General features: G+C 33.6%; 1 protein-coding gene across 50 annotated transcripts in view; it reads left to right on the top strand.

The window, feature by feature from the left end:
* The window catches only part of SOX6 (SRY-box transcription factor 6), a 660,184-nt gene that overhangs the window by 292,849 nt on the left and 353,988 nt on the right, over positions 1 to 13,347 (top strand). For all 50 annotated transcript variants that reach the window (XM_077963255.1, XM_077963268.1, XM_015114789.3 and 47 more), the window contains one exon: positions 8,537 to 8,744. In XM_077963255.1, coding sequence (XP_077819381.1) covers positions 8,537 to 8,744 — 208 coding nt within the window. The remainder of the gene's footprint in view (positions 1 to 8,536; positions 8,745 to 13,347) is intronic.

The raw sequence follows: 13,347 nt of genomic DNA on the forward strand, positions 1-13,347 counted from the left end.
GTACTGTAGCTGCTCCTGGACACAGTAGAGAGAATTCATATGCAGATAGGATAAATAAGAATTGATAGTATTCCTAGAAAAAGCAAATTAGAAGTGCTAAAGTTCCTGGAGTTTTGTGAGAAGCCAGATCTCAATGGAATTGGTTTGAGGTGAACGTTGATAATGAAGAAAGTAATGTAGTTTAGTATTTATTATTCCACTTAGATGAACAAGTACGAATAAAAACTTAAAAATGGTGCCAGTGGTTTTCATGACTATATTTGCAGAATTGAAAATTGAAAAAAAGGGCAATTGGACAAAGGACATTTGTATTTAATAAGAGTAGCTATCATTTATTGAGTACTTATATGCTAGGCATTGTACTAAGTGCTTTATGCATGATTCATTTCTCATAGCAACTATTTGAGGATATAATTATAGCTCTACCCTATAAAAAGGCAGAGTCTAATTCCCATTCCCTTGACTATTGGCAAGGCTTGGTGACTCACTATTGAACAGAATGCAGTGACAGTTATACAGTGTGATTTCCCAGGCTAAGTTAGAAACAGTGGTATAGCTTTCATCTGGCTGTCTCTGGGACACCACATCAGAAAGAAGTTTCGCTATCCTGAAATTAACATACTGTAGAAAAGAGACCATGCAGAAAGGTCATGTAGAGACAGAGTAAGATGTCCAAGAAACCCTAGTTATCCCAGCCCCGAGCTCTTAAAATGTTCCCAGCCCAGGTACCTTATCTGTGAGTAAAAAAGTCATTGAGATGACTTTGGCCTTAGCCACTGACTTAACTGTAACCTCATGGGAGACTTTGAGACAGAATCACCCAGCCCAGATGCTCTCAAATTCCTGACCTACAGATAACATTAAGGATAATAAATGATTATTTTTGTTTTAAGCACTTTGTTTTGGGATGATTTCTTATACAACAATACTTAAGTAATACAAGTTACTTCTTTGTAATTCTTTGATTAAGGTGAATAATAAAGTATAATTTTTGCCTCAAATATAGATAAATCTCCTTTCTGGAAATGAATGGAAACAAAAAGCCTTAGAAGGTAGTAATCATTGACGTTGTGGCATCTTTTACTGTTGAGAGTGACTTAAAAAAAAAACTATAGCCTTATGGAATAGAAAAAACATTGGATTTGGTGTCAGAAAACCTGCACTTAAAGATTTTTAGCTCTACTGGTCCTGCCTATGTGACATGGAGGGAACAATCTTGCTGAGTGTGGTTTTTTTCCTGCTGAAAGTGAAGATGTAGAATTTGGTATCTAGTTGTTGGTGACATATTTTTAGAATGACATCTAGAGACGAATGCATCAGAGGAGGGTGATGAAGGGTCTGGAAATCATGGCAAATGAGAAATGGGTTTAGAAAGTGCAGGAGTTTTACCTAGAAAAAGACTATTAATTTGATGTCTTCATTAAGATATTTGAACAACTCTCACATGGAAGAGGAAATAGATTGATATTATGCATCTTTTGAGAGCAAACAGGAAACAATGTGTTGTAATTAATGTTTTAGTCCAATACTGCTGCTAATAACAAAATACCATACACTGGGTAATTTATAAACAATACACATTTATTTCTCACAATTCTGGAGGCTGGGAAGTCCACGATCAAGGCACCAGCAGGTTTGGTGTCTGGTGAAGGCCCAGACTCTGCTTCCAATATGACACCTTGTTACTGTATCATCTAGACAGGACCCACAAACTGTGTCCTCCCATGGAGGAAGGGCGGAAGGGCAGAAAGGACCTAACTGTTTGCCCTCAGCACTTTTATAAGGTTGCTAATCCCATTCATGAGGGCTCTGTTCTCATAACTTAATCACCTCCTAAAGTGATTAGGTCTTAGACTTTGATTTATGAGTTATGGGGGGACATATATTCAAACCACAGCAATAAGTATCTAGATTTTAGCTTACATGAAGATTAATTTTTTAATAATTAGATTTATTAGAAATAATATTTGTGATCCTTCAACTATAGGAATGCCAAGGAAAGAAAGCTTGTTTATTTTTTCTGGGTTTGATAGAGGGAAACTATAATATACTGACTCTCTCGACATCTTCAAGAAGGCCAAAGTCTATTCTTTTAAATTACTATTTTTTTCTGTTTCCCCTAAGCATCTGTGTATAAAATAGCTTTTGTTTTTCTTTACTACATGAGTCATATGTTTATGGAAGATGAATTAGAAAACACAGATAAGCAAAAAAGGAAATGAAAATTACCAACAGTCTTACCACCATTTAGGAATCGCTATAAATATTTTGATATATATTTCCAGTTTGTGTATGTTTGTGTGTAGGGGAGCACATTCACACTTATGCACACATATAAATAATTGGTGTTATAATCTAAATACTACAGTATATGCTTTTTTTTCATTTAATACATCTTTCCTTGTGAATAAATTATTTCTGTGACTTTGATATTTATATTTAAATGTGAAGATGAAATTTATTTTGTGATTAAAAGTATTATTTGTGATAGGACATTTACAAAATATAGAGAACTTCAAAAAGGAAATAAAATTATCTGTTATCCCAATACTCAGAGGACCATTAACATTTTATTGTGTGCTATGATCTCTTTTTTTCTGTACATAATTTTTGTAATGATGTATAATGTGCTACCAAACAGTAGGTCTTATTCCTTCTATCTAACTATATTTTCATACTTTTATTCCCCACCACCACTAGCCTTTCTAGCCTCTGGTAACCACTGTTCTATTCACTACTTCTCACATGTGAGTGAGAACATGTGATATTTGTCTTTCTGTGCCTGGCTTATTTCACTTAACATAATGTCCTCCAGTTCTATTCATGTCGTTGCAAATAACAGAATTTTATTCTTTTTTTTTACTGTAAATAATACTCCATTGTGTATACATACTACATTTTTAAAATTCATTTATCTGTTGATGAAGGTGATGGATATCCTAATTCCCCAAATTTGATCATTACACATTATATGCTTATATCAAAATATCACATGAACCCCATATATATGGGCAACTATTATGTATCCAAAATTTTAAAATAAGAAAGTGTATTAATTTTATTAATATACTTTTAACAATACATTATGAATATTCCCACATTTCATTAAATTTTCTGCAAAATTATTATTTTCAGTAGCTCCAAAACATTCCATCATATAGATAAAATCATAATACACTCAAATAATTCCTACAATTGGAATAACTAGGCTGCCTATAGTTATTCATCACTATAAACAACAGTATGTTCAATAGATATATTTGTTTTTAATGGCTGTGTTGTATTCCACTATGTAGTTGTATCATAAATTCCTTATGTTTTAATATCTCAGTTCTAAATGTTTAGCTTAAGCAATCTTGTCATTGTTGGAGCAAATCTTTACTCTTCACCTAATGTTTGATTTTTTTTCTTTTTTTTTGAGAGACAGAGTCTGGCTCTGTTGCCCAGGCTGGAGTGCAGTGGAGCAATCACAGCTTACTGTGGCCTTGACCTCTTAGGTTCAAGCAATTCTCTCTCCTCAGCCTCCCGAGCAGCTGGGACCAGAAGTGTGCACCACGACACTCAGCTATTTTTTTTTGTTGTTGTTGTTATTTGTAGGGATGGGGTCTCGCTATGTTGCATAGGCTGGTCTCAAACTCCTGGGCTCAAGTGATCTTCCTGCCTTGACTTTGCAAAGTGCTGGGATTACAGGTGTGAGTCACTGTGCCCAGCCTTTTGATTACTTTTGACACATTTGATAAGTAGTTGTTTCAAGTTTGTCAGTCCACACTTATTTAATTTTGTTGTATGCTCTGGAAGTCTATAGAAGAAGCTTGAAGTCCTGAAATCCTTTAAGAGTTAAAATTTAGTTACAGATATGAAAATTACATGCAGAATAGTAATGAATATTTTATTCTAGTATATTATTAAATGCTAAATTATGTGGTTATGATTAAGTGCTTTGATGTGTAGTTTGGAGGGTAGCATGATAGTGAGGACCTCACTATAGTGAGGTCCAGTATAGTTAGGGGTGCTTCAAGGATGAAATGCAGTTTGATCTGAACTTTGAAGAGTGGGTTGGGTCAAAGTTAAGGAAGATATAGGGCATTGCATGGAAAAGCAACAAGACACACAAATGCCCAGAGATTTGAGTAATTTTGATATATTCAATACCATAAGATGGCTACTTAAATTTAAAGCCATTTGAATGCCATTGGTGAACAATCAGTTTTGAATAGTAACTTCTGAAAAATCTGAACGATATTCATTTTAATATTTTTTGTTTTTAATATTTATCTCTTCAAATACTGGAAAACATATTAATTAAAATTCTTGATTCGTAAATATGCAAAAACTGCTTTTCCTTTCCTAGAAACTTTGTCTAATAACTATTTTTTGATATTACTGTGCTTTTTAATCATCTACATATATTTTACATACTGTGTTTAATTGATTTCCAGTGAAATGCTCTTTAGATTATCTGAATCAACGTGGCTTTTTTCCTTTATTTGGGACTGGGATCCTTTTAAATCATATTTTGAAAATTTTCTTCACTGTAGGTTTGGTGGGGCTGCTGAAGTTAGGGGTTGAATGAAAAGAAATTTATAGTAAATTTCCTTTGAATAAACTAATATTTACTAACTCAGTGCCCACATGTTCTTCTTTTTGTGGTATTCATGTGTTTAGTCGTGTTAAACAGTGGTTGTTTTCAAAAGAAAGATCAAAAGAAGAAAAATAATTTCCTTTATGTTATTTTGAAGAATCACAACCAGCTTTAAAAATTTTTTACACAATTATATTCACATTATAATATTAAGGCAAAACACATTTATATGATTGTTCTTTAGGGAGCAGTATTTCTTAAAGTGGGATCAGGACCTGTGCATTGGAATCACTTGGGTTGTTCATCAATATTCAGATTCCTTGGCCCCATCATTGTGGAAGGTGGTATGGGGTGAAGGAATCTGCATTTTAACACACTTGCCAGATAATTCTACACATTGAAGCTTGAGAACCACTACTTTAGGGATGTATTGTCTCAAGTCTCTTCGCAGCAGTCCTACAGTGACATGCATTAAGACTTGGTAGATATTATCATTGGACATTGGTTTAGTCCATTCTCACACTGCTATAAAGAAATACCTGAAACTGGGTAATTTATAAAGAAAAGAGGTTTAAGAGCTTATGGTTCTGCAGGCTGTACAGGAAGCATGGCTGAGGAGGTCTCAGGAAATTTACAATCATGGCAGAAAGCAAAGGGGTAGCAGACACATCTTATATGGCTGGAGCAGGAGGAAGAGAGAGAGTGGGAAGGTGCTACACACTTTTAAACAACCAGATCTCATGAGAACTCACTCATTATCATAAGCAAGGGGAAAGTCTGCCTCCATGATTTAATCACCTCCCACCAAGCCTCTCCTCCAACATTGGGAATTACAATTCAATTTGAGATTTGGGCAGGGACACAAATCTAAACCATATCAGGTATTTTGCCTCAATTGATGTGTCATTGGACCTGTTTTGTTCTTAAGAAATTACAAAATAATCTGGGCTTTTTTTCGTAATAAAATTAATTTAAAATTATATAGCCTCCTTAAAAAAACCAGAGATTCTTTGTCAAGATTTTTTTTTAAAAGTTGGCATTATTGACTTCATATTAGACAGTAACCTATTATAAGTTTATTAATTTATGTTCCCTTTTACTCAGATGAATTGCTTACAGACTTCCACTTATGAAAGGTTAATATTTGTTAGGTTTTAGAAAGTTAAAAAGCAGTGGCTGGAAATGGTAAATTTTGCCCCTTCCCATTGTTGTTAAGCATGGTATAACATGACTTACACGACTTAAGCCATTTGTTTTTATTTACTGCCTATTTTTACAATTTGGTGACATATTGCAAGTAATTCTTGTGGCTTTTATGGGGAAATCATGACTCTCTAGCCTATTGCTGTCTGCTGCTTGGTAGTATTGAGCCACTTTGCACAGATTATGGGGCTAAGAACAGTGTGGGTCATCATTGCAATAAGGAACCCATGGTTATTGTCTGCGGTGCAGCATGGCAGTGACCACATTCCCATGAGTAAAGAACAAGAAACATAGTCCAACAAGTACGTAACAATACGTAAATAAGACTGTTTGGCATTAGTCCTGACAGGAAAAAATGGTACTCTTTGGAGCCTAAATGCTCTCAGGAAAATCTAAAGTTGTTAGTAGGCTGGAGAGCCTCTCTTAGCATCTTTCAATTTCAGTTTGGCAGTGATGGAAAATCTCCTTTATTATAGTCAATGGTGAGTCATTTGTAGGTAACCACTTTCACATACTACAGTTTTGACTTGTTCTTTAATCCCTTAGGTTGAGTCAGGGTTTTCTTTGTTTGTTTGTGTGTGTGTGTTTTTTTTTTATTTTTTATTTTTTTTTTGGCTATAATGTGACAATAATTGGCATTTGAAATGAAAGCAACTGAAGTATGATTGATCAAACGGTGATTATTAATTCATAAAAGCCTTGGTCAGATGTCTAATATGGACTTTATTAAGAGGTTTAAATGGCTTTGACAAATATATCTCTGCATTTTCATTCACACAAGTGGAGAATGAACTGGCCGTTCCAAGGAGCCACATACTAGCCATGACTGGCATCTAAAAGAAGGGGTTCCTCTGCATCACTTCACAGAATTCTTGTAAACATTAAGTGAGATAAAACATCTTTCCTGGAGGAAGGAAGGGATCTAGAAGGAAGGTAAAGAGGAGCTCTCTTCCCTGCCCTGCCCCATTTATTTTATCCTTTTCCGTTTATTTCAGCGTAAATATATTGAGCAGCTCTATTCTGGGCATTGTACTAGCAATGGGTATGCAGAAAAAATTGAGATTTAGCTCTTAATCAAAAGATTCAGCTTTATTGAGATAAAATAAATATACCATGTAATTTACCCATTTAATGTATACAGTTCAATTATTTTTAATATATTCCCAGGTTTCACAAGATTTATCTTAGTTTGAGACTCATAAACATTTTTTACTTCACAATTCCTCAGGTCCAGAAGGAAGAAAAATCTCTTTGGTCCCATTCCTAAATCTGTTCCTTCCTTCAGGAAATAGTACCTACCAGTTGTTAAACACCACCTCAATATTGTGAGCCCAGCACTATGCCTTGGTACCTTACAAATATTATCTCATTGTGTGCTTTCAGTAACCCTGAAAATCCATTTTTTTCCCAACTTATATACAATGACAGTAATCCGAAATACGTAGCATTTGTTGAGTACAATTATTATGTCTTTTAATATATGTAGAAATTTACTGCTCTAGATATCATTTTCCTTTTCTCCCCTTTTCCCATTAGTTATTAACTATGTAACTTTTGCCTCATGCTTGTCCTTACGCTCTTGACTCTTACTGGGCTTCCTTGTGAAGGAAAAAGATAGAGGAGCAATAAGGATTTTCAGGAGTCTGATGGTGATCACAAAGACTGGCTGACTTACTTTACACACATTTTTAAAAATATAAATATAGGGAGAGAGAATACCCTTGTGCAAACAGATAAAAGGTGAATGCAAGGCTGCTGAAGGGCTACGGCAAAATAATAGCTGTTTCCAACCCTCAGTTCCAATTTAAAGAAATACAAAAATATTTTATTTCTATGAAATTTTAGGTGTTTGTTTTCCACCTACGATTTGCTTTTTCCTTTTCAGCTGATCCACCTAACCCTCTTCGCAGTTAGCTAACTTCTCTATACTATGAAGGAATTCCTGCACACATATTTCTGCAATAACCCTGTCCTTTTTTTTAAAAAAAATACTTCTCACCTGAGGATAAACTTGTCCCTTTGTAAAATAAAATAAAAAAAGATATATTTTTTTAAAATGCTACATGAAAAATGTGCTGAAGTATCAGTGGTAAAGGTAAGGAATATAAAGAGACTTCTGTAACTTTGGACAGCTGTATAGCTAGAAAAACCAAAACAAAACGGTTTTCTCCAAACCCCAGCACAGGAAAATATTCAGGTTGGCTAACTTTCTGGCACTGATTTAGATCATTTATATATTTTCTGGTGAACAATGAACATTGGCTACTGAAGCTAACTTTTCTACTGGTTCTAAATTAAGGACAGTGTTTTTTATGATGTGCTTTTTTTTTATGCTATGGCAAGAGTGTTGCTAATAAAAGCGTCCAATTAAAAGAAAAACTTTACCAAGCCTAATAATTAGTCATTGAATCTGAACTAATTTAAATGAAAGGTGTAAATGAGTAAGGGGTTTAAAGGTTTGTTTTTGAAGCACTTAAACTGCTTTATATTTAAAAAACCAAACAGTTTTAATCTGCAACTTCACATTAGTTCCTTTGACAATGGCTTCTTTAATGCTTTGTTTAACCAGTATTGTTTAATCAGAATTGTATTTTTTATTTGTCCTACTAAATTACTTATATCTTATTTTAATTAGTATATTTTATTTGTCCTACTAAGCATCATATACTGTCCTGAGTTTGGGATTTTTTTCTCCAGTAGCTTGCAAAGAAATGTATATTCTAATGGCTTTATTTTATTTTATTTTTCTAGGAATCAGAGAATAATAAGTTATGTTCCCTATATTCCTTCCGAAATACCTCTACCTCACCACATAAGCCTGACGAAGGGAGTCGGGACCGCGAGATAATGACCAGTGTTACTTTTGGAACCCCAGAACGCCGCAAAGGGAGTCTTGCTGATGTGGTGGACACACTGAAACAGAAGAAGCTTGAGGAAATGACTCGGACCGAACAAGAGGGTATGTGTGGACTTCACTGTTGGGTTCTTTTTTTTTTTCTTTTTCTTTTTCGTTTAAGGATTACAGGCCTTAAAAAAAAAAAAAAAGGTGAGATTTCAAGGGCAAGGGCCAGAGGAGTGCATAATTGGCACTAGCTAGGAAAAAGTTATTCAGAGGTTACCATGGTGATGGCAGATTGTGATCCATTAGGAGTGTTAAACAGATAGCTCCATTTTTCTAAAACTTTGTGCATTTTGTTTGGTTCTTAAGATAACAAATTAAGATTTTAAACTGACCATAATCCTACTCTGGAAAAAGGTAATAAGGGATTTTTCCTAGCTGCAACTTTATTTTTCATTTTTTCTCCCCTATTTCCTTGTGGTGAATAGTATTTCTTTATAAAAATGTCAACTGTTTAAAAGACAAAATTAAAAAGATTTCTCTTCATTTTTATAAATATATTATTTTATCTCCTAACATTGTAGAATGGAGATTAGAGGGCTTCAAATATTGTTAAAACTGAAAGTATATGAGTGACTTTTTTGATACATGACATCTCTTGCAGCATCCCACGTCTACCTTCTCTACTCTGTACAAGAGTTCACTCAGGTTCAGGTACATGGTAGAAAACAGAAATGAAGGAAGACTCTCCAATAATATTTTTAAACAAAGTAAATCAAGTCTAAGTGATGATTATACTATGTTGCACTTTCAGTTTTTATGTACAGATTTTAGGCCTTAAAATGTAGAGTAATTAATAGCTCTGGATTTATTACTAGCATTGCAAGTTAACGTGATACTTTTGTGATACTATAGACAAATTGGGATTTGATATTAGGGAATTTTTCATGTAACTTAATTTTATTCCTTTGAGGGCTCAAAAACTTAAAAGATTCCAATTAATTTTTGTAGAAGTCTTTCTAAAATATATTGCATGCTTCCCTGTTTTACTAAATCAGGTAATATGACACAAAGTGTTTTTTTTTTTTTTTTTTTTGGAGTATCTAGGGTCATAATACAGTAGACTAGGAACTTCAGTACCCTTCAAACAATTATGTGACCCTGGGTAAATTCTTCAATCTACTCGAGCCACAAAATTTAAAATTTGGTTACTGACTTTGCAACTTAAACATTTTGAGGATTAATAATAATAATGAATATGTCTTTAATTAACTATAAACTATATAAATATTAACTATAAACTATATACATTTGACTTGTTGTATTATATTATATATAATATATATAACTGATATATTATAAATGTCAAGTATTTTGCTGTGCTATAATAATGCCCCTAGTGATCATTGAGATGATTAGTACTTTGATTTTATGGCTATTTTTCTTTTCAATTATGAAACTTAAGAGTTCTTGTGTCTGCTTGATATATATATCTTTTATGTATACGTATATTTTTTGGGTGTGTGTGTTGGTTTCTCCTTCAATATCAGGTTGCAGGCTATTATTTCTTGCTTAGCTGTAAATAATTTCTAATTTTCTCCTATTAACTTATAGGTTATAAAATTAGATAATCAGGACATTCTGGACTGTATTTGAAATATGAACAAGTATATTCTGGAGGTGTTGCTGAGAGATTCTGGAAAATACATATGATCTTTAGTGCACAAACTACATGCTGACACTTTTGGCTTCTGAGACTTTTTTCCCCACGTTCTTGTTCTGAATAATGGGGATTGCCAGATAATTATTTACTAAATAAGTAAGATCACTAGATTACTTTTAATTGTGATCCACCAAAAGATGGTTTTAGTTATATAAGTAAGTGGTTTTCAAAATACTTTGGTGGACTCTTTAATGTAAAAATGAAGACATTGGTGATGATTTTTTTTCCTGAACTACTAGGGAATTTTAAATCATTTTTTCTTTGCAAGTAATGGTTAATTTTCTATTTGTCCTCTTTGTTACCATGTGTTACAGTTGATTTTGTACAAGAGAGACACTTACAGAATGAGACAGTAGTCCTTTAAGAGTCATTTATTACTGTATTTCTACTAGTAATGAATGTTTTCATACTCTACAGATCTTTTTTTTTTTGCAATATGTAAGTTTTAAAAATCAGAAATTCAGGCATCTTTAGTATATATTAATGTAAGTAATATAAATATATTAAATGCAGATATGAAATGACCAAAAACATGCTCATCAAATTTGCCAATCTCACAAATCTGGAACAGTGAATATAATACATTAAAGAAACAAAGCTTAAAACGTTTTGACAAAGTGAAACTATGAACTTAAAAATAACCTACCAAGATAAAATTTAATAGATCTTATTATCAAGTTCAGAAGTTGTGACCCAAATTCCAGCTGCACAAGTAATTACTGAAGAAAATTCAAATAACAGCCAGATGAATTATAATAAAAATAAAAACCTAAGAGTTTTAAGTCACAGAAAATGCAATGGGGTCAGCATAGTGAAGATTGCCAAAAAAATTGCTAGTGCTATTTCAGTCAGTATCACTAGAAGTACAGTATGACGCATTCAAGAGGTGGTAGTCCCACTAAAAACTGCCTGCTCAATAGCATGTTTCTGAAGTATTGTGTTGAGTTCAGAATTACCACACTTTAAAAGGAACTCAAAGGCATTGGAATATTCTCAGAGAACAACTGGTATAATCACAGAGATAAAATTATATAATAAGAAGGATGGTTGAAGGAATTAGTAATACTAACCTCAGAGAAAACAAAATCAAGGATGACATGATAGTGTCTTTAAAGATTAAAGTCACATGGAGTAGGGATTGGGTTTATACTGTCTAGCTTCCTGGGGATAGAATACAGATCAGTGACAAGAAGTTATGAGGAACCTGATTATGGTTAATAAGACCAACTAGCTAACAGTTGTACCTGTCTATATGGGATATTCTCCTTTGGAAGATAGTAACTTATCTATCCTTAGAGATATGCAGCAATCTCTGTTGTCATATTAATAGAGGAGTTGTAGAGGACAGAAGTTTGATCTTTTCTCCAATGCCAAGACTATGAATTTTTATGAACATTCTTATAAAATATTCCACAGTTTATGGTATATCTTTTTTTACAGTACTTTCCAAGGACTACATAGTATTGTGACTATTTTTCTACATATTCTTCTTCTTTGAAATGCATCTTATTAAAACTCAAGGATTCTTAATTTTTCTTCCTGTGAATTCCTTTGATAGTCTAGTGAAGCCTACAGATCTTTTTTAAAAATTATTTTAAATGCGTAAGGTAGAATAAACAGGTTACAGAGAAAATGAATCATATTAAAACAGTAAATAGGCCAGGCACAGTGGCTCATGCCTGTAATCCCAGCACTTTGGGAGGTCGAGGCGGTGGGCAGATCATGAGATCAGGAGATCAAGACCATCCTGGCCAACATGGTGAAACCTCGTCTCTACTAAAAATACCAAAATTAGCCGGATGTGGTGGCACGTGCCTGTAGTCCCAGCTACTAGGGAGGCTGAGGCAGAAGAATCGCTTGAACCCGGGAGATGGAGGCTGCAGTGAGCTGAGATCACGCCACTGCACTCCAGCCTGGGTGACAGAGTGACACTCTGTCTCAAAAATGAAAACAAAAACAACCAAAAAACAAAAAACAGTAAATAATGTAAAACATTTGTGATATGGTAGAATATGCTATTCTACTAATGTATTAAAAAAAACAAGGTCTTATAGAGGGCCTAACAGTATAATAATTTTGAAGTAGTGATAAGTGTAAAAGATATTTTGAGATATCTCCAAGTATAATGTGATATAAAAATATCAGTTGTGATACTAATTGGTGACAATGTCATAGGAACCACAAATACATTACAGTTTGTTACTTGCATCCATAATTTAAGGAAATGTAAATTTTCAATACAGGCTAGTGAAAAATAATTTTTCCATAAAAGTTTAGAGACCCCTTGAATTCTATCTATGTCTGCTGGAGTCTGTGGACCACGAGTTAAGAATCCCTATGCTATAGGTGGGAACTGAACAATGAGATCACTTGGACTCGGGAAGGGTAACATCACACACCGGGGCCTATCATGGGGAGGGGGGAGGGATTGCATTGGGAGTTATACCTGATGTAAATGACGAGTTGATGGGTGCTGACGAGTTGATGGGTGCAGCACACCAACATGGCACAAGTATACATATGTAACAAACCTGCACGTTATGCACATGTACTCTAGAACTTAAAGTATAATAATAATAAAAAAATAAAAAATAAAATAAAAAATAAAAAAGAATCCCTATGCTAGATGATATGGTACACCCATAATGAATAAAACAATGGTCTCTAACTTTTAATAATTCATATTCTAGTAAGAGATATAAGGCATATAAAAATGAACTCTAATTCAGTGTCTAGTATATAATAAATTCCATAGAGCTATATAGATAAAATATTATAGGAATTTAATAGATAGAAAAATTACTTCTGCCTTGGAAGCCATTGGAAACTTCTATAGGGAAATAGGTCTTAGTTGGTCTTGGAGAATGAAAGGATTTATAGACAGAAATTGAGAGGAGAAACATTTCAGGCAGAAAAAATAGGTAGAGAACTTTAAAATGGCCAACAGTTCAGGTTCTAAATTTAAAAAGAAGATGCATATGGGATATAAGACTGAAAAAG

Source organism: Macaca mulatta, chromosome 14, assembly GCF_049350105.2.
Source record: "Macaca mulatta isolate MMU2019108-1 chromosome 14, T2T-MMU8v2.0, whole genome shotgun sequence".
Classification (NCBI taxonomy): domain Eukaryota; kingdom Metazoa; phylum Chordata; class Mammalia; order Primates; family Cercopithecidae; genus Macaca; species Macaca mulatta.